The sequence below is a fragment of the Rana temporaria genome, chromosome 1 (assembly GCF_905171775.1).
Source record: "Rana temporaria chromosome 1, aRanTem1.1, whole genome shotgun sequence".
Lineage (NCBI taxonomy): Eukaryota > Metazoa > Chordata > Amphibia > Anura > Ranidae > Rana > Rana temporaria.
Window position 1 is genome coordinate 614,240,095 of NC_053489.1, and position 23,217 is coordinate 614,263,311.

A 23,217-nucleotide genomic window follows, 5' to 3' on the forward strand; every position below is an offset into this window, starting at 1 on the left:
AGTCGCTAGAATAAGCGCATTGATTTCTTCTGTTAAAAAAAAGAATATGCGCATTGACATTTTTTAGCAACCAGTCTCTACACTGCCTGTCCATTAGGAGCGCTGCCCCCTCTATCCACGCCACTCCCTATATGAATAGATAGAGCTCATGCTATGAATGAATCTATCCACGGCTGCCGCGGTTACCCCTATTTATGCATCTGGCCCCTTTTAGGACGCCAAGCACATAAATGACAGCAGCGTTTTTTTTTTTGAAGCACTCAATTACAGTCATAGACTCTAATAGGCTTTAAAATAGGGTGGGCTCGTGGTGCAGAGAATTGCGCTATGAGCCCATCCAGGTGTTACAACAGCGAATGAAAAATTATTATTGAAACACTGATCCTCAATCCGGACAATCAAAAGCAGGTCTGAGACCCGTTTTCCAATTGGCCAAAAATAGAAGAGTCCCAATTGGCCACCGAGGAGGGAGGGAGGCAACGGAAGCCGCCGTGATGCCCGTGGATATTGGGAAAGCAGCGTTGCCCACCATAGATAGGGTAGGTTCCCCAGAGCCAACCGATGGTCGGGAGGCGGGGGGTGTTACTGTTTGCACCCCCCTAAGAAAAAATTCCGCCGGCCGCCACTGGTGTGCATTAAACTCTCAGTGGCCAGTCTCTAAAGTATGCACCTAAACACTTCAGTAAGAAATCTCCAGAATATATGCATCAACCCCTTAGTGGACAGTCTCCATATTATGCAATTACAAAAATCACAAGTTTCCAGAATATGGACATATTCTTCAGTAGCTAGTCTGCAAAATGTGTGCGATTCCTTGAGTGGCCAGTCTGCAGAGTATGTACCCCTGTTCAGTCTCAAGAGCATGTGATATAACCTCTCTGTGGTTAGTCTTCAGGGTGTATGCATTAGTGCCTTAGAACCAGCCTTCAGAGTATATGCATTGAACCCTCAGTGGCCAGTCTACAGAAAATGTACAAAAAGGGCTAGATTCAGAGAGAATTTACGCCGGCGTATCTATTTATACGCCGCGTAAATTCAAATCTGCACCAGCGTATCTTCTTTCTGTATTCAGAAAGCAAGATACGCCGAAATTTGCCTAAGATCCGACTGGCGTAAGTCTCTTACGCCGTCGTATCTTAGTTGCATATTTACGCTGGCCGCTAGGTGGCGCTTCCGTCGCTTTCATCGTAGAATATGCAAATGCACTGGATACGCCGATTCAGAAACGTACGTGCGCCCGGCGGAATTTTTTACGTCGTTTGCGTAAGGCTTTTTCCGGCGTAACGTTGCTCCTGCTATATGAGGAGCAACCAATGTTAAGTATGGACGTCGTTCCCGCATCGAATTTTGAATTTTTTATGTCGTCTGCGTGAGTCGTTCGCAAATAGGGCTTTGCGTAAATTACGTCCACGTCGAAAGCATTGACTATTTACGGTGGAATTTCGAGAATGCGCACTGGGATTCTTTCACGAACGGCGCATGCGCCATTCGTTAAAGACGTAATTTACGTGGGGTCATGTTTTATTTACATAAAACACGCCCACCTCTTCTCAATTTAAATTCGGCGCGCTTACGCCGGCTGATTTACGCTACGCCGCCGCAACTTACGGAGCAAGTGCTTTGTGAATACTGCACTTGCCCGTCTAAGTTGCGGAGGCGTATCGTAAATAGGATACGCTACGCCCGCACAAAATTACGTCCCCCTACCTGAATCTAGCCCTAAGGCCTCGTACACACGACAGAGTTTCTCGGCAGAATTCACAGAGAAACTCGCTCAAACCCGGATTCTGCCGAGAAACTCTGTCGTCTGTACACTTTTGGCTCGATGGAGCCGCCGAGGAACTCGTCGAGAAAATAGAGAACATGTTCTCTATTTTCTCGTTGTTCTATGGGAGAAGGCGGCTCCTCGGCGGCTTCATCCCTGAACTCGACGAGGAACTTGACGTGTTTGGCACATCGAGTTCCTCGGCCGTGTGTACGGGGCCTAAGTCTCTAGAGAATTTGGCTGTTTTCGCAGAGTTACATAACACCGTGATGATACGTACTTATAAGTACATTGCACACCACCTTGACTGATTGACTGATTCAATTCACTCTACAGACAGATGGTCCTGCCAATGAATGACACACAGTGATAATATAATATCTAATAGGTACAGTTTTGCTAGTCTTTGTAGGCTGCTATATTCACTTTTTTGAAATTCTGTCAATAAAACATTTTAAAAAATGGGTTTAAAATGTAAAACTCAAATATACAGTATAAAACATGTCTGCTTTTGTTTAGTTGATATGCAAATGTAATTACCAATATTGAAATGCAATAGCAAATAAAATAAAACAGTAAACTGTTAATGTTATGCACAAAATTCTGGAAGCATACAAAATTAAGAAACTTTATTTAACTTACTTTAATTCAAGTGTAGCGCCCTGCTGCTGGTCATAGCTGGTGCTGCTGTAAATTTAGAGGGTGGTCAGAGAGTTAGTTGCCTCTGACCGTGTTTATTTGGCTAAATTCAGGGCCTCTGTTTCAGCTTTGGCTGTACTGTGTGTGTACACTGTCGTTGTCTGGGGAGCTGGTCCCACCCCAGACCGACAGGTGGCAGCAGTAGAGTTAAGGTATTATTGATATTCCTCCTCAGCAGCCAATCAGGAGGGTTGATCGCCTCGCTGTGCATGTGGGGGGGGGGGCTATTTAGGGGGCAGACGCCATTGGTTCAGGGTCGTCATTGCCGCCATCCGCCTGGGCAGTCGTCCCACCACCCCGTGTGTGGCCCTCCTGGCCGTGGTGTGTGTTGCAGTGTCCCTGGCTCCGGGACCACGTTGGTCCAGAGAAAATAATCTGCTTTGTGGGCTCAGTGGGTAGACTGAGTCTGCGCTTGCAGAGTTGTCCTGTGCTGTCCATCCCGTGGGAAGAAGCCGACCGATGAAGAACCTGTCTGAGGGAATACCGAGGCCTACTGCTTCATCAAAGGACACATAGTTTCTGAGAGGCTGGACGATGGTCGCCTATCAGTCCTAAAATAATACAAGCTGTTCAAGGGAGATCCGGGTGCTTAATCCAGTGTTGAGAAGGATTTTGGACCGAGAATATCTCCCCCTTTGGGAAGGTCTGTGGCAGAGACTTTGCTAAAGTTCCGAGTGACACTCTGGCTGCTAGGCCGGTGGGAGCGGCCTATCCAGATGCACCATACCCGCTCTGGCTAGAGTGGCGACGAAAGTTGTCGTTGGAAGCAGAACTACTTCCGAAACCCAGTTATACGCCTGAATCCATTACCTACCACCTCTTCTATCTTCTCACCTACTACTCCTTTTGCCATTTTTACCCTGTTGGGTAATAAAGCACAGAAAAAGATACCTACAGTGTGGACATTGACTTTCTTACAGCTCTCATCCAGTACCCTAAATGGCGGAGAATTAGAGGTAACATGCCACCCAAATCAAACCAGCAGCTCCTTCGGGGGTAGTGCTACACAAGTTTTACCTAATAGTAGCCATATTCAGCAGGCCTTTAAAAATGTCCCTGGGGCAACTTTCCTCTCATTGCCCATCATATGTAAGTAAAGTTACACTAGACTCAGATAGGGGATAATACAATGAGCACTTGTATTTCATCTTTTCAGGTTTAGACTCTGGGCCCTTAAAGTTGAGGTTCACCGAAAAACCTTTTTTTTTAACATTAGATTAAGGCTCGTTTTGTCAAGGGGAATCGGGTGTTTTTTTTTACAATCGAAGCAGTACGTTTTAGAGATGCATCTTCTCTGCCGCTTCCGGGTATGGGCTTCGGGTCTGGGCGTTCCTACTTGATTGACAGACTTCCGACGGTCGCATACATCGCGTCACGATTTTCCGAAAGTAGCCAAACGTCGGTGCGCAGGCGCCGTATAGAGCCGCACCGACGTTCGGCTTCTTTCGGCTACTCGTGACGCGATGTATGCGACCGTCGGAAGCCTGTCAATCAAAATAGGAACGCCCAGTCCCGAAGACCATACCCGGAAACGGTGGAGAAGATTGCTCACTAAAACGGTAAGTACTGCTTCGATTTAAAAAAAACTAGCCGATTCCCCTTGACAAAATGAGCATCAATCTAATGTTAAATTTTTTTTTTCAGATAAACTCCCGCTTTAAGAAAAATGAAATGCTAGCAAATATGTGTATTTAGTAAGGATGGCAGCTAGGTGCGAAAGATAAATGCCAACATAAAATCTAGAGGCCATCAACATGAATGCTACGTCTTCTGGGTCACCTTGATGTTTCAACAAAATGTATCTTTAATATTTCTTTGGAAAGTTACTTGTATTATTGAACTTGTGTTAGAGAACTTGCATACAGATTGCCATCCATTATCATATAAAAAGAAAAACATCTTTCGCTCCCTCTAGAGGTCTCCTAAGGACATTGCATAACTTAGTAAAAATTGTTGCCCTATAAGTTTTCTTATTGTCCACTTTTTTTTTTTTTTTTCCAAAGCCAAGCTGTACTCATAAGGGATATGAATATTTGTACTCTCTGCATAATGAACTCTATTTATTGAAGGCTATTTTCTTTGGAACAGAATGCAGCAGCTTGACAGCAAGAGATTCAAATTGGGAATATTGGATTCCCCATTATGACATCATTTTTGTGCTGGCTGTATCGAGTCACATTCAATAAATGAATAACTGGACAGTTGCCCCGGTAAACAGTTCTGTTCCAATATAAACAATGACACAAATGCAAGAAATAAAATGTTAGCCAAGAAAGTTGTCCCAAAACGAAAACTCTTTTTTAATTTTTTTCCCATTTTCTCCAGCAGCCTTTCTCAAACTTTTTACCACAGAGGATAGCTTGAATTTTTTTAGAGTCTATCCCAGCTAAAATTAAATGATGGGGTCAGGAGGAAGAAGGTCCCTTAGGCCTCATTCACACAGGTGGACTCAGTCGCTACGGAGTCCGCCTGCTCCCGTCAGCTCAGCGGGAGATCTGTCCGCAGATCTCCGCTGAGCCGACGGATGACAAGCTCCTCTCTGCTCACTGAGCGGGGAGGGGCTTGTCGGGCACCGCTGTCCTCCTATGGAGCGTTTTGATGAAAACGGACAGCATGTCCGTTTTCATCAGATCTTACCCGATCCGATCCGCATGGACGGATCGGGACATGGCCCCCATATGTCTGTTTTTAGCGGATCGGATTGGGTCGGATGTCAGCGGACATGTCTCCGCTGACATCCGACGCTCCATAGCGATGCATGGAGCGGCCGTTCAGGTCCGTGACAGGTGGACCCGAACGGCCCATCTTGTGAATGAGGCCTTACATTGTAGGTCAATAGCAAGAATGTCCCTTACATTGGAGGTCAACAGAAAAAATGTTACTTGCATTGGAGGTCAACAGAAAGATGTCCCTTACATTAGAGGTTAGTGAGTACAATGTCTCTTACATTGGTGGTCAGTGAGCAGAATGTCCCTTACATTGGTAATTAGTAAGAATAATACCCTTTAGGAATGTTCCTTACATTGGTGGTCAGTAAATAGAATGTCCCTTACATTGATGGTCAGTGGGAAGAACTTTCCTTACATTGGAGTTCAGTGGGAAGAATGTCCCTTACATTGGTAGGCAGTGGGAAGACTGTCCTTTACATTGGTGGTCAGTGGATAGCATTTCCCTTACATTGGTGGTCAGTAGAAAAGAAAACCCCCTACATTGGTGATGAGTGGGAAAAATGTCCCTTACATTGGTGGTTGGTAGGAAGAATGTCCCTTACATTGGTGGTCAGTGGGAAGAATGCCCCTTACATTGGTGGTCAGTGGGAAGAATGCCCCTGGAATTATTTGGCAGTGGGAAGAATGTCTACTGACTGGAATGGTAGCAGCTCATTGGAGAAAAGCCAATGTAGCACCAATATATAAAAAAATGGGCCAGAAATACATCTCTGGGTATTATAGACCAGTTAGCCTAACATCAGTAGTATGTAAGCTCTTGGAGGAGATGATAAGGGACGATATACAAGATTTTAGTAATGAGAACGGTATCATTAGCAGCAATCAACATGGATTCATGAAGAATAATTTTTGCCAAACCAATCTATTAATCGTCTATGAGGAGGTGAGTTGCCATGTAGATAAAGGAAGGCCCTTAGGGGTGGGCAAGTACATGGCGAATGAGGTTCAATGAAAAATTTAAAATAATGCATTTGGGTGGCAAAAATATGAATGCAATCTAAACTCTGGGAGGAGAACCTCTGGGGGAATCTAGGATGGAAAAGAACCTGGGGGTCCTAGTTGATGACAGGCTCAGCAATGGCATGCAATGCCAAGCTGCTGCTAACAAAGCAAACTGAATATTGGCATCCTGAGATAAAACGATAATTCTCTCGCTCTACAAGACTCTGGTCCGGCCGCACCTAGAGTATGCTGTCAAATTATGGGCACCAGTCCTCAAAAAGGATGTACTGGAAATGGAGCGAGTACAAAGAAGGGCAACAAAGCTAATAAAGGGTCTGTAGGATATTCGTTATGAGGAAAGGTTGCGAGCACTGAACTTATTCTCTCTGTATTCACTCTGAAGAAGAGACACTTGAGAGGGGATATGATTTAAATTCCCAAATACCACACTGGTGACCCCACAATAGGGATAAAACTTTTTCACATGGGGGAGTTTAACAAGACATGTGGGCACTCATTAAAATTAGAAGAAAAGAGGTTTAACCTTAAACGACGTAGAGGGTTCTTTACTGTAAGAGCAGCAAGGATGTGGAATTCCCTTCCACGGGCGGTGGTCTCAGCAGGGGGCATTGATAGTTTCAAAAATATTTTAGATAAGCACCTGAATGACCACAACATACAGAGATATACAAGGTAATACTGACATATAATCACACACATAGGTTGGACTTGATGGACTGTCTTTTTTCAACCTCACCTACTATGTAACTATGTAACATCAATAGTCAATGCAAAGACACATAAGGGAAAGATAAAAACACTTAACTTTAAGAGAGCAAATTTTCCAAGGATGAGGGCTGCTTTTCAAGACTGGGAGGGAATAATGGCATCAATGGACATTCTTCAAAAAGACTGTATGCAAACTCACTGCAAAGTATATTCCCATGGGCAATACGTTTAAAAGGCTAAAGATAAAACCTATGTGGCTCACAGCCAAAGTTAAAATGGCTATAAATAATAAGAAAATAACTTTTAAAAAACATAAAAATGAAGGAACACTATAATCGTTTAAATGCTAGAAAGAATATAACAGAATATGTAAAAAGGAAATCAAGGATGCAAAAATTCAAAACGAACGTGTCAGGGATACCACATGCAGGCATCCAGCAGGGGTGATCAGATCAGTTGACTGTTCCTTAAGGAATCAGGACCAGATGAATAAGTAAACAATATGTTTATTAAGAAAATGACACACATCCATTACGAACACCAGTAAATCATAAACAAGCAAGTGGAAAAATAAACGTAACAATGAAAACCCTAAGTAAATAACCTAATTAACTATACCAAACTAACTAAGTACAGGTGGGGGGAACACACATGAGAAAGATGGACATATACCAGAGACAAGGGGAGCAGGAAGCCAGTTAGTGGCAGAAGGGAGCAGGTTCCAGGGGACAGGTCTCTGGATCAGGGTACAAGGAACAGATCGGGCTCAGGCAGGGACAAGGCTTGCAGGGAAAATACTGAAGCACTGGACCTCAGTGGAAGGCAGGCCTTATATACCCCCAGCAGTCCTATCAGGTGCAGTCTAATAACCTGTATGGTCTATCTGCTGGGAGACACCTTCTGGTGGCCACCAGAACTACACCCTTTGGTTCTAAAAACAGTGCCACTAGTAGGAGACCCAAGCAATGACACAGCTCCCGACAGAACGCAGATTGCTACGGATAGTAGGACAAACCCCCAAAAAATCTTCAAATATATTAATAGTAAAAAGGTCAGGTCAGAGCATGCAGGCCCTTTACAAAATAATCTAGAGTGGGTGACTGGGGACAAAGAGAAGCCAACTTTTTTAAATACTTTCTTCAGCTTTGTGTATACAAAGGAGCATCGGGAGCTCATGTCCATAATTGGGATGATATTGACACAGCCCCAAATGATCCACAATAGCGGATAAAGGTGGATAAAGCGCCTGGACCAGATGGCATCCACCCACGGATCCTAAAGAATTGAGCTCTGTTTCAATTTTTTAGAGACTTGTTAATGACTGGAATGGTACCACTGGATTGGTGCAGAGCCCATCTGTTGCTAATGTCTAAAAAGGGATAAAAGTCTTGACCAAGTAACTATTGACCTGTTAGTTTAACGTCTATAGTCGGGAAGATACTGGAGACTTGGAAAAAAGACCTGTCTAATTGGGCAACCAAGTGGCAAATGAGGTTTAATGTTGACAAATGTAAAGTCATGTAGCAAAGTCATTAGCCTTTTCCAGTCTAATGGCAACCTCTAAGGCCAAAGATAGCTGACAACCTTCAATATGTAGTGGGTTGTGAGGCATATTGGGTGCAAAGATGGGGAATTGAGCGCCAGACCCTCCTTGTATGTAAAAGAGGTTTCATTTCTCTTTACAGTCCTTTTTGTATTTTGGGGGGAAAGAGGGTTAGGGCCTCCCTCAAGTGTCACCCGCGCTTCCCTGCTGGGTCCCTAGCTTGGCACTCCAGATACTTCTTAAGCTTCACCCCTGCTGACCAGCTCGGTCCCTGGCTTGACACACAAGGCTGCCCTGCAAGCGTCACCTCTGACTTGATCACTGCCTGAAGTTTGCCGATTCTCCACCGTGCCCGCTCAGTGAGAATACTGCTCCAGTATTTGCTTCAGTTACTCACTGTGGTCCCTGGTAAAGGTGGCTGGTTCCTTAGTGGCCACAGCTCCCCTTCTACACCTGACCACAACGGGTTCTCCGGCCGGCAGAACCAGCACTTTTGGTTGGACCGCAAGCCGCAGTCCCAACCCTGCGCTGTCCTCTTACTTCTGGATAGGCCCTCACACAGCCTAGCAGCCAGATGCCCCCCGGGATAGGCCCAATCTCTGGCCTAGCAGCCCTGGTCGTATGGCACACATCCACCCAGACAGCTGTCCAGGTGGCACAGAACATAGATCACCTGACTCCACCCGAATATATAGGCTCTCCCAAGGGATCCAAGACAACCCCTGCTCATTGGCTGAGATACCCCACATACCCATAACTTGACCTTGGGTTGCCCTTCTCATGTCTAGTACCACCAAGTACCCGGCCACCTAGTGGTAGAAGAGAAATATGCAAGAAATTTTTATTTTTTCATAAATCCTCCCAAGAGCCAGCTGACTTGCTCTGACGATTCGTGAGAGTAGTACTGAGGCAGGTACCAGCCATGATCTGCCTGCATTGCATAGTGCAGCACAGGGACATACTGCAAAAATTATGTGACTTGACCTAAAATAAAGTACGTAATGAAAATGAAAAGGTTTTATTTGAAAACGGCATTAGCATATTGATGAAGGGCAAAAGGAGGAAACAGAGATGGAAAAATACACCAGATTACATTTCAGTTTAAGAATGCAGCTTAATTCATACATTTCTTCTTCAGCTGCACTGAAAATACTTTACAGCAGAATAAAATCTGCTCCCTACCACTTCTTTTTTGTGAGTATATTTTGAGTCAAAGTCTGACTCTCAACTACAGTGAGAATTCTGTCATAGGCTTTTGCAAATCTTTGTCAGGTGATTCTAAGTGCAAGGGCCCCAAATACACAAGAAATGTCAGAATACGTTGCCAAGTACACTGAACCGCACATGCTCACTCCCTGCACCAGATGAGCAATCAAACATCTGCACCAAGTCATTCTCGGAGGTACTCCAGGGATGTCATCCTAGCAGTTTTGTGCTAGTAATCTTTAGCTTTAACTACCAAACTACTAACCTTAGCATTTTTGTTGTCAGGATAAATTACATTTCAGTTGATGAACAATCTATGTCGCAGGGTTTCTAGCTATTTGTATCTATTTTTTTAAGCCAGCAGCAGAAATAACAGCTTCAGTACCTACTCATTTTATTGAATAAAGCCGCTAATGATCACAGCACCCCAAATATGCTGGACCAATGTAACCATTCAATACAAACCATACCCTGAAGTCAGGGCTCATTCAAAATGTTTGAAGTGGTTTAAACTTCTAAAATGAAAACTGAAAAAAGCATATCCATATGTAGGGCCAGATTCACAAAGAGATACGACGGTGTATCTACAGATACACCATCGTATCTCTGACTTACACTGGTCCTATCTATGCGCCTGATTCATAGAATCAGATACGCATAGATAGGGCTAGATCCGACAGTGTTACACTGTGTTACACTGTCGGATCTATTTTTAAATTTAAAAATGGCGCCGGGGGCGTTCCCGCTGATTTACGATAAATAATATAAATCAGCGAGATACGCAAATTCACTAACGTACGCGGACCCGACGCAGTCTTCTTACGACGTTTCCGTAGCGGCGTACCCGTCGTATACTTACCCCTTCTTTTATCAGGCGCAGCCAATGTTAAGTATAGCCGGCGTTCCCGCGTCGAATTTGAATTTTTTAACGTCGTTTGCGTAAGTTGTTCTCGAATACGGACGGACGTCGTTTACGTAAGCGTCGAAACCACTGACGTCCTAGCGACGTCAGTGGGAGCAATGCACGCGGCGAAATTTCGCGGACGGCGCCTGCGCATTTAAATTCGGCGCGGGAACGTGCCTGATTTAAATAGTACACTCCCCTAGCCGCGGAATTTGAATTCCGCCGGGGGAGTTAGGATCCGCCGTCGCAAGTTTGGAGGTAAGTTGTTTGTGAATTAGCCACTTGCCTCCTAAACTTGCGGGAGCGGATCTTAATTCACGTAGATCGAGCGGATCTATAGATCCGCTGCGCTATGTGAATCTGGCCCAGAGTGTGTACTAGCCTCAATCCAAAGCACCAAGTGTGATTTATGTCTTCTCTGTCTTCCCTCTTCTATCTACATAAGTCACTTCTGACATTCTATCCAGGCACCACAGAATGTTGAGAGATGGCCACCCCCCTCCCCTCAGCACACAGAAGGTGATTGACAGCCTCAGCTGTGCATTTTTCCCTATAAGACTGTTTGTGTGTGTCCTTTCCCTCCACTCAGGTCTAATATTACACTAAGCTTTCCTCTCTGCGCTGTGCAGTGTAAAACATCAGATCCACAACACCTGCCTGCTGGAGATGAGAAATAGCCCTTGATCTGTGTGTTTTAGCAGGCTGTAGAGAAGAGAGGACTGCAAATAAACAGACACAACTTACCGTATTTATCGGCGTATAACACGCACAGGCGTATAACACGCACAGGCGTATAACACGCACCCTAACTTTAAGAGGGAAGTTTCAGGAAAAAAACTTTCCACAGTCCCCTGCATATAACACGCAGGCACAGTTTACCCTCTATTTTCAGGGTAAAAAAGTGAGTGTTATACGCCAATAAATACAGTATGTAGGAGGATATGGTTCATTTCTGTGTATCACCTGAGACATGTCACTTTACTGGGTATATGTGATGCCGCGTACACACGTCCATTTTTCGGGTTCTAAAAAATTACGTTTTTAAGGGTCTAGAAAAAACAACGTTTTTTTAACCCGATCATTAAAACGGCCTTGCCTACACATGATCGTAAAAAAAAAAATGCTCTAGCAAAGCGCTGTGACTTACAACACGTACTACGGCACTATAAAGGGGAAGTTCCATTCGGATGACGCCAGCCTTTGAGCTGCTTTAGCTGATTCGGTGTTAGTAAAAGACGATTTGCGCTTTTCTGTCTGTTACAGCGTAATGAATGTGCTTACTCCATTACGAACGCTAGTTTTACCAGAACGAGCGCTCCCGTCTCATAAATTGCTTCTGAGCATGTGCAGATTTTTCACATCGTTAAAGCCTACACACAAAACATTTTTTACAACCTTAAAAACGACAACGTTAAAAACGTCGTGAAAAAATAGAGCATGTTCGAAAAAAAATGTGGCCATTTTTTAGATCGTGAAAAATGCTCTGAAGCCCACACACGATCGTTTTTAATGACATTATAAAAACTAAAATTTTTAGAACCCGAAAAACGGTCGTGTGTACACGGCATAAGGGTTTGCAACCACTTGCATTATATCCCACACTGCATCTGTTTTTTATTTATTTTTTTAACAGGCTGCCAAAGCACTACAACAGCAAGTGCACTGTGCCACTCTGCAGTGTGCTGTTTTGATACTTTGGCCCAGATCCACAAAGAACTTACGCCGGCGTATCTATTGATACGCCGCGTAAATTCTACGATGCCCCGTTGTATCTTTGTTTTGTATCCACAAAACAAGATACGACTGAATGTGGGCTCGATCCGACTGACGTACGTCTTAGTACGCCGTCGGATCTTAGGTGCATATTTACTCTGGCCGCTAGGTGGCGCTTCCGTTGATTTCCGCGTAGAGTATGCAAATTAGCTAGATACGCCGATTCTCTAAAGTACGTCCGTCCGGCGCATTTTTTTTACGTTGTTTACGTAAGGCTTTTTTCGGCGTAACGTTACCCCTGGGTCTATGAGGCGTTAAGTATGGACGTCGGGACAGAGTCGAATTTTCTGTCATTTACGTTGTTTGCGTAAAACGTTCGCAAATAGGGCTTTGCGTAAATTACATTCACGTCAAAAGCATTGACTATTTGCGACGTGATTTCGAGCATGCACACTGGGATACCCCCAGGGACGGCGCATGCTCTGTTAAAAAATTTTTAATTTACGTGTTAGTCATTTGAATTGCGCGCCCTTACGCCGACACATTTACACTACGCCGCCGTAACTTACGGCGCAAATTCTTTCTGGATACGGAAAGTACGCTGTAAGTTACGGCGGCGTAGTGTATCTGAGATACGCTACACCTGCCTAAAGATAGGCAGATCTTTGTGGATCTGGGCCTCAGTGTTGTTCTTCAAAATGAATAGTGAACTTCATACGTGTGAATGGGTCCTAATGTCCATACAATGGTATACGGCAATATTTAATAGTGTACAAATTCCTAATAGTAAATACGCTGATAACAGACGGGGTAAAAAAAAGGTAATAGATTGTAAACCCAGTTCAAGTCCAACACTACAGATCAGTGCATAAAACTATAGTAACCCATAAATACCAACAGTGATAATCAGCTCTGTATATTGAATGCCCATAGGCAAAACATAGGCAAGGTTAACTAGTCAGCAATAAACCTACACCATCAACAAGGCAGCTGTGTATGCAGCATAAACATTCGCCAAACCGTAAATGAGACTTCACAGCTGAAGGAAGCAGAGATGAAATTCAGTGTAAGTATATTCTAGGATGAAGTTGTTTACCTGCCTCAGGCGAGCTTCGCATCATTGACCAAGGGGTTGTATTGCCAGCAGTGGAAGAGGCAAGGGCATGCTGGGCCCTCCAGGCTAACGGGTATGGAGCTGCAATAAAGGAGAATAAATGAGATCCATCTATGCACATAACGTTTTACTACATCTTAATAAACAAGTCTACAAACCATTATTTGCATCCAATCTGGACATATTACATAAGCCAAAGGTAATTTTAGGAACACAACATCCTTTTCTTTCAATAAGAAAAAATTGTACAGCAAATGTGGTTCCCTTGCTTCCAATAGTCAGGTATTTGTGAGAAAATAATAAATGACTTTGTCAAAAACCTGTGTACTGGTTTTATTTTTGACACTTTTATGGGGTGAATGAGTAGGGGTACAATGTACCCCTACTCATTCACATAGGGTGGGGGCTGGGATCTGGGGGGGCCCTTGTTAAAGGGGGCTTTCAGATTCTGATAAGCTCCCCACCCGCAGACCCCCACAGCCACTGCCCAGGGTTGTCGGGAAGAGGCCCTTGTCCCCATCAACAAGGGGATAGGGTGCTTTGGGGTGTGGAGTGCAGAGCCCCCCCTGCTTCAAAGCACCCACACCCCCATGTTGCCTGGTATGATCCATGAGGGGGGCGTTTGGTGCCTCCCTATCTTGACCTGCCGAGCTGCGTGCTTGCATAAGGTTCTGGTATGGATTTAGGGGGGACCCCACGGCGTGGGGTTCCCCTTGAAAGCCATACTGGACTAAAGGGTCTGGTATGAAATTGGGATGGAACCCTATGCCTTTTTATTTACATTTTGGCATGGGGTTCCCCTTCAAGATCCTCAGAGACCAAGTCGCATGCCAAAGTAGGATCAGTTAAAGTGGAGTTCCACCCATAAATATAACATTACATCAGTAGTTTTAAAAAAATGTCATTAGTCCTTTAAGAAAAAAAAAATATTTTTTAGATGCCTTCAAAGTGTTGTTGCTAGGCAGAATAGTTAATCTTCCCTCTTCCTGCATCTAGGTGCTTAAGCTTCCTAACCTACACCGCACAGACTCCTGGGAATGTGGTGGGTGTAACTTTCCAGGAGTCTGTGCACTCCCCAGTCTCGGAGAATCATGTGACTTGGACAGCACAGGTGCTGAAACCTGATCTGCAAGGCTGAAATCCAGGAAGTCATACAGTCTGGCTTCATGATGCCCACACTTAAGATGGCCCCAGTCAATTTCTATTTTATAAAGTGTCTAAATGCTGTAACAACCTAACAAAACGGACCTTAGTTTACAGACTAACTTTACTAGAATACATTAAGCTTGTGTATTACAGGGGTATTTATATTTAAAAAATGAAATTGTGGCCGGAACTCCGCTTTAAGATAATGATCCAACTTTGATCCGACTTCAGTGATATTTAATGGGCTGAAGTAGGACCAAAGGAATCAAGCAATTTTCTTTCCTTCCACCCATGGTAAAATGAAAGAAAACTGTATAATCTATGGCTTGCTTAAGTTTATTCTACACTAGCTCTTGTCTTTTGTACGTGACTGAAGCCATTCTCCGTAGTAAATTCTTGAATTTGTGTTGGAAGAGCAGTATCGACTGTGACTAGGATACAAGCAGCTGAACTGAGAAATAGTGAACGGAAGCCAACATCACACCGTTAGTAGAGCTGAACTCCAACCTAAACTTTGTTTTCTAGTTTTGGATAGCCTGAGGAAGAGTTAGATCCTCCATATGCTCACTGGAGAAAAAACACTACTGTAAATGAGGCAAAATCTCTCCAAAGTGAGGGTAACCTGGAAGCTGTCAGTGGAACAATTATCCGAACTGAAAGATTTGTCCTCTATTCTAAATTGTAAAAATTTTAATTTTCCTATCTAACCAGCAGTAGATACACTTGGCCATCCTCTGACATGTTTTGGACTAAGCTTCTTTACTGTAAGAAACAGCAAGGTTTATGAAGACAACAATATCCATCAGGCCTACCTAAGGTCAACAACCCAAAGCACAACAATTAATTTGTTGGAAGCGTAAACAGAAGACAAATAAGAGCGCTTTGTGTCTTCATTATGTTTCTCTCTCATGGCCTATAATATTAGACACGCCATCTCTAGAAAGTGGCAGTTTATTCAATAGGTTAGTAAATGAGCTGAAAGAGCAAAAGACCAAAATAATGTGTTTCGAGGCTGCAAAATGAGATAGGACCACTTGGTTCAGAGTGAGTTTGAGGAATGAAAGATCAAAAACAATAGCAGCCTGCTTTGGTTCCAAAACTGAATTGTAGTGGTGGAAATCTAATAAAAGGGGTGGTCATTGGTGGGTATCTACATTATGTACATAATGTTATTACATACAGAAGTATGTTGTTCATGGTTTTTACTAGATTGGGAAAAATATAAGGCCAATGAATGATAGAAACATGCAAGGGCGGACTGACCATTTGGGCACCCATGCCACTAGGGGGCCCCATCGGGGTTGCCAGCCGCAAGTAAAACCAGGGACAGTATGTAAAAATCTGTGGCCCAGATTCTCGTATCTGGAAGTAAAACTGTGCGGGCGTATCTGGTTTACGTTGCGCCGCCGCAAGTTTTACAGGCAAGTGCTTTATTCACAAAGAACTTGCCTGTAAAGTTGCGGCGGCGTAGCGAAAATCACCCGGCGCAAGCCCGCCTAATTCAAATTAGGCGGGTAGGGAGCGTATAGCATTTAAATTAGGCACGTTCCCGCGCCGAACGTAATGCGCATGCGCCGTCCCTAAAATTTCCCGACGTGCATTGCGCTAAATGACGTCGCAAGGATGTCATTGGTTTCGACGTGAACGTAAATGGCGTCCAGCACCATTCACGGACGACTTACGCAAACGACGTAAATTTAAAAATTTTGACGTGGGAACGACGGCCATACTTAACATTGGTTGCCCCTCATATAGCAGGGGCAACTTTACGCGTCGCAAATCTAACGTATACGTCATAACTTCACTGCATCGACCGCGCGTACGTTCGGGAATTTGCGCCCTTTGAGAATCTGGGCCTGTGTTTTTAGAAAAATTCCAAGATTATAGCTGCCCCGCCTCTCCAGTACCTTTTCAGTGTGTGTATGTATTAGGGTTGTCCCGATACCGATACTAGTATCGGTATCGGGACCGATTCCGAGTATTTGCGGGAGTACTCGTACTCCCGCAAATACCCCCGATACCGAAATAGAATACTCCCCCCCCGCTGCTGCTACGCCGCATCCCGCCGCATCCCCGCTTGGTTAATACGGGCAAATGAAAGCTGTAATGTTCCCCGCCCGTATTAACCAAGCGGCGGCACGGCGCGGCAGCATGTACGGTAAGGGGGACATGGCTGCATATGGGGGGACATGGCTGCATATGGAAAGGGACATGACAGCATATGGGGGGACATGGCTGCATATGGGGGGACATGGCTGGATTTGGGGGGGACATGGCTGGATATGGGGGGGACATGGCTGCATATGGGGGGGACATGGCTGCATATGGGGGGACATGGCTGCATATGGGGGGGACATGACTGGATATGGGGGGGACATGGCTGGATATGGGGGGACATGGCTGGATATGGGGGGGACATGGCTGCATATGTGGTGGGACATGGCTGGATATGGGGGGGACATGGCTACATTTGGGGACACATTTAAAAAAAAGTATCAGTATTCGGTATCGGCGAGTACTTGAAAAAAGTATCGGTACTTGTACTCAGTCCTAAAAAAGTGGTATCGTGACAACCCTAGTATGTATACTGTGTGTGTATACTGTGTGTGTATATTGTGTGTCTGTGTGTGTATACTGTGTATGTATACTGTGTGTGTATACTGTGTCCCCCCCATAATCTATTGCCTGGGAGCCCCATAATCTCCTATTGCCCGGGGGCCCCATAGTCTCCTATTGCCCGGGGGCCCCATGAGTTGTCCATTGGTACGAGCATGGGAGTTACTTGTCTAATTACCCATGTCCACAAATGCAACACCGCAATAGAAAATGTCTCTCCTTTGCAGGCTTGGTGGTAATTTCTGTTCTGGATAGATGCGAAAATCATGAGAATATTTTCCTGTCTGCCAGTAACAGTTCCCTTGGGGTTTAATGAAACCTTAATTGAGTATAATGTGTCTAGGTATACAGTTGCATTTGCTTTCTTTAGTGTGCTACAGCCTCTTTCGTTTGTTGGTTCAGTGATTCTCATTTTCTCATTTTGCTGGGGAATGTTTATTACATCAATGTTTTATTGCATGGTTTTCTGCTATTCTTAAAATGTTAAATGGTGAAACTCCAGGCAAATAACTAAATACTACACTGAAATACATACATATTTAAAATAAAATTACTTCTAATTATGTTCAGCCAGACACTCCTCCCAATATGCACTCTTTTTTATTGCTACAGGGACCTGAGAAGAAATAATACACTACCAAATATCATGTGTGGACACCTGACCGTCATGCCTACCTACACTATAGTGTCAAAAGTATTGGGACGCCTTCCATTACACACACACTTTAATGGCATCCCAGTCTTGGGGCCAGATTCACAAAAGGGATACGACGGCATTTCTCCGGATACGCCATCGTATCCCTGTTTCTATCTATGCGACTGATTCATAGAATCAGTTACGCATAGATAGCCAGAAGATCCGACAGGTGTAATTGTTTTACACTGTCGGATCTTAAGATGCAGTACCGGGGCCGCCGCTGGGGGGAGTTCGCGTCGTAAACCAGCGTCGGGTATGCAAATTAGGAGTTACGGGGATTCCCGACGGTTTTTCGCGTTCGCTACGTCGCCGCTAGTCTAGTTTCCCGTCGCAAAGTTAGTCGTTTTTTTTTTGGTGCCTTAACTTTACACAGCAATCGTATTGCTGTCTAAAGTATGGCCGTCGTTCCCGCGTCGAAATGTAAAAAATAACGTTGTTTGCGTAAGCCGTCCGGGAATACGGAATTACGCTAGGCGCGTCGCCGTTCGAAAAAATGACGTCACTTCGCGCAAAGCACGGCGGGAGTTCGGAAACGGAGCATGTGCGGTAGGTCCGGCGCAGGAGCGCGCCTAATTTAAATGGCACACGCCCATTTAAATTGGCCCGCCTTGCGCCGGAGGCCGCCGGCGTAGGTTTTCATCGCAAGTGCTTGGTGAATCAGCCACTTGCGATGAAAAATTGCGGCGGTGTAACGTATCTACGATACGTTACGCCGCCGCTCATCTACGTGAATCTGGCCCATAGTCCGTAGGGTTTAATATTGTGTTAGCCCACCACAGTGCAGATAGAGAAAGGAGCTGTGTGTTAGTGGGTGTCCTGACTCTCCTGTAGTCCAAGGGAGGGGGGAGCACGACACTCCACACCAGGGAGAAAGCCTTGCATTACTGTGTGGAGTTACAGACAGAAGAACAGAAAGTGAGGATTTCTCAGAAGAAATAAGGACATTTAAAAGAAAAATGGAAGGATGAGGTAAGTGAAGGAGGACTGCACTAAGGTAAAGGAAGCTATTTAGGAGAAAAAAAATTACCTTTACAACCCCTTTAACCCCTTCCCTACCGGCGCATTGTAAAATGACGCCAGCAGGAACCCTCCCTCGATTCGGGTGGACGTCATATGACGTCCTGCGTTCCCAGCTATCTAGGGCGCGCGCGGCACCGCTTGTGACCCGGCGCGGGGGCCGCGATTGCCGCCGGGCACCCGCGGCTGCCGGTGATCACGGCAGGAGTGTGGATCTGTGTGTGTAAACACACAGATCCACCTCCTGTCGGTGGTGAGGAGATCAATGTGTGTTCCCAGCACAGAGGAACACACATTGGTCTCCTCCCCTTGTGAGTCCCCTCCCCCCTTACAGTTAGAACAAACCTTAGGTATCATATTAACCCTTTCAGCGCCCCCTAGTGGTTAACCCCTTCCCTGCCAGTCACATTTACACAGTAATCAATGCATATTTATAGCACTAATCGCTGTATAAATGTGAATGGTCCCAAAAACGTGTCAAACGTGTCCGATGTGTTCGCCGCAATGTCATGGTCACAATAAAAAATCGCAAATCGCCGCCAATACTAGTAAAAAAATTAATAAAATAAAAATGCCATAAATCTCTCACCTATTTTGTAGACGCTATAACTTTTGCGCAAATCAATCAATATACGATTATTGCGATTTTTTTTACCAAAAATATGTAGAAGAATACGTATCACCCTAAACTGAGGAAAAAAATGTTTTTTTAAAAAAAATTGTGATATTTATTAAATAAAAAAGTAAAATATATTGTGTTTTTTGAAAAAATTGTCGCTGTTCTTTTGTTTATAGCGCAAAAAAAAAAAAAAACGCAGAGATGATCAAATACCACCAAATGAAAGCTCTATTTGTGGGGGGAAAACACATAAACATTTAGTTTGGGTACAGTGTTGCATGACAACGCAATTGTCATTCAAAGTGCAACAGCGCTGAAAACTAAAAATTGGTCTGGGCAGGAAGGGGGTGAAAATGCCCTGTATGGAAGGTGTTAAGGTAGGCTCAGAAAAAAGTATTATCTCTCTGTCTATATTCAGTGGGGTAGATTCAGGTAGCTTTGCACAGTTTTTACGGAGGCGCAGGGCACCGTTTTTGCCCTGCGCCCCCGCAAATTATCTGCGCTACCCTTGATTCACGGAGCAGTAGCTCCGTAAATTGCGTGGGCGCTCCGGCAAAATGCCCGGCGTAAGGGCGCGCAATTTAAATGATCCCGTAGGGGGCGGGAATCATTTAAATTAGGCGCGTTCCCGCGCCGAGCGTAGGGCGCATGCTCCGTCGGGAAACTTTCCCGACGTGCATTGCGGCAAATGACGTCGCAAGGACGTAATTTGCTTCAAAGTGAACGTGAATGGCGTCCAGCGCCATTCACGATTCACTTACGCAAACAAGTTAAATTTCAAATTTCGCAACACGGGAACGACGGGTATACGTAGCATTGGCTGCCCCTGCTATTAGGAGCCTTATGCCAGTCATTTCTTAGGCTGCAGTCGGCGTAACGAGGTTCCTGAATCAGGAGCATTCGTAACGCCGGCGCAGGTAAGCAATTGCGCTGCGTAACTATGGTTACGCAGACGCAATTGCTCTTTGAATCTACCCCACTATGTACAAGATCACATGTAATGGAATTTGTTTAATGGTTGTGCTGAGGTTTATATGTGTCTGTGAGACTCTTGCTTGTGGTACAGCAATCAAAGTACATGTTATAGGTACAGAGAAGTTTTGTGTAAATAAACCTACCTGCCCCTCCCACTGATAAGTTTAGTCACACCCACTGTTTGCCAATGCGCACCTTACTACTTTCCTTGGGATGCTCAAAGGTGTCTCCGTTTTTTTACAGTTCAATCAACACCCCTGGCAGGGGGTAAGGGGGTAATGGCTAGTTCACACCAGCATTGCCCTCTGATAAGTCATCTGCAGCGGATCGTAAAAAGTGACAGAAGGGTTAATTCTTGCAGAGGTTTCAAAGTATAGCACCGCAGTTGTGGCATGTTTACAGGCCTGTGTGCTGCTTTTGCAGCTTAAGGCATGGTTCACATTGATGCGACCAATGCTCCGACTTTGGAGAACATGTCGCAACAAAAGAAGCACCTCATTCAGTGCAATGGAACCGCTCTAATTGGTTCGACTTGAGCCGCTCCGACTTAGAAAAAGTGTGAATCAGGGTTCAAGCAGAGGTTACCATTAGTGATGTCGCAAACCTAAATTTTCCCGTTCGCGAATCGCGAACGCGAACTTCCGCAAATGTCCGCGAACCGGCAAACCGCCATAGACTTCAATGGGCAGGCGAATTTTAAAACACACAGGGACTCTTTCTGGCCACAAAAGTGATGGAAAAGTTGTTTAAAGGGGACTAACACCTGGACTGTGGCATGCCGGAGGGGGATCCATGGCAAAACTCCCATGAAACATTACATAGTTGTCGCAGAGTCCATTTTTAATCCATAAAGGGCATAAATCACCTAACATTCATAAATTGTTTGGAATAACATGCTTTAAAACATCACGTATGATGTTGTATCTATCAGGCAGTGTAAGGATTAGGGTTAGGGTTAGAGTTAGGGTTAGGGTTACAGATAGGGCTAGGGTTAGGGTTAGAGTTAGGGTTAGGGTTACAGATAGGGCTAGGGTTAGGGTTAGAGTTAGGGTTAGGGTTACAGATAGGGCTAGGGTTAGAGTTAGGGTTAGGGTTACAGATAGGGTTAGGGTTAGAGTTAGGGTTACAGATAGGGTTAGGGTTAGAGTTAGGGTCGAGATGTAATATACTGTGCCACCAGATCTTAGTGGCACTGGTGACACTGGCAGAGGCTGGCAGAGTAGACGCTATAGGCCTGACACAAACACTTGAAGAAAACTAACTGCTATTCTGTATTGCAGTTAAAATTGTGTTTTTTTTTCACATGTAATGTACTGTGCCACCAGATCTGAGTGGCACTGGTGACACTGGCAGAGGTTGGCAGAGTAGACGCTATAGGCCTGACACAAACACTTGAAGAAAACTAACTGCTATTCTCTATTGCAGTTAAAATTGTGTTTTTTATTTAAATGTAATGTACTGTGCCACCAGATCTGAGTGGCACTGGTGACACTGGCAGAGGTTGGCAGAGTAGACGCTATAGGCCTGACACAAACACTTGCAGAAAACTAACTGCTATTCTCTATTGCAGTTAAAATTGTGGTTTATTTTTACATGTAATGTACTGTGCCACCAGATCTGAGTGGCACTGGTGACACTGGCAGAGGCTGGCAGAGTAGATGCTGTAGGCCTGACAAAAAAACACTCGCAGACAACTAACTGCTATTCTCTATTGCAGTTAAAAAAAAATGATTGCTGATTCATTAGCCCTAACAATGGCTGTTTGGGGGTGCTGTTATAACAGCAGAGATCAGATGATTCTTTCAGGACTGGAGTTCTGGAGCCCTAGCTAAGACTTTCCCTATGAAATCGGCAGCAGAAAAACTTTCCCTCCTCTCACTAAGAATACAGCTGCAGAATGAACGTAAAATGGATGATGCCCTACAGGTGGGAGGGTCTACTAGGGAAGGTATGCTGCTGATTGGCTGAAATGTGTCTGCTGACTGTGAGATAGAGGGTCAAAGTTTGCTCAATGTTAATTAATAGGGGGCGGGTCGAACATTGCATATGTTCACCCACGGCGGCGAACGCGAACATGCCAAAATCGCCGCGAATAGTTCGCGGGCGAACCGTTCTATACATCTCTAGTTACCATTACCAATAGCAAATTTGTAATCAGGCAAGTGCTTTATTGCAGACGGGACATGCAATATCTCTAAAATAACCCTACAGTGGAACCTCGGATTGCGAGTAACGCGGTTAATGAGCGTTTCGCAATACAAGCACTGTATTTCAAAAAATCCTAACTCGGTTTGCGAGTGTTGTCTCGCAAAACAAGCAGGATTCAAGCCAAAGTGTTGTACATTTGGTGGGGGGGAGTCTAGCGGAGCCAAACGGCGCCAATCGGTGCCGATCGGCGTAGTTCGGAAATGCTCGGAAAGACTCCATTCGCGAGCCTTGTAGTGCTGTTTTTGGATTTTTTGGTTTTTACAACAAAGGCAATTTTTTATTCGGTGTGCGGCTGTCCAGAAGTATCTGTTATTTTGTTTTGCAATTTCATATGCATTACCTGCACCCGTGGTTCTGGGAGAAGTAATCACCTTGAAGATTTCCACATCTGAGCAGTTTTCTCTCCTTTGCTCCTTTCCGAGGTTTGCCGAACTGTCCTCGGGTGTTTCCGTGCATTTCCAAGGCTATCTGGCGCCCCCTGCCAACCTCTGGCCACATGCGGTATTGCATGCCATTGAAGTCAATGCGGAACAAATTATTTTCGTTTCCATTGACTTCAATGGGGAAACTCGCTTTGATATGTGAGTACTTTGGA

General features: G+C 44.8%; 1 protein-coding gene across 2 annotated transcripts in view; it reads right to left on the reverse strand.

Moving 5' to 3' along the window:
* CTBP1 (C-terminal binding protein 1) overlaps positions 1-23,217 on the reverse strand; it is a 556,415-nt gene that overhangs the window by 476,170 nt on the left and 57,028 nt on the right. For both annotated transcript variants that reach the window (XM_040335258.1, XM_040335253.1), the window contains exon 2: positions 13,327-13,425. In XM_040335258.1, coding sequence (XP_040191192.1) covers positions 13,327-13,425 — 99 coding nt within the window. The remainder of the gene's footprint in view (positions 1-13,326; positions 13,426-23,217) is intronic.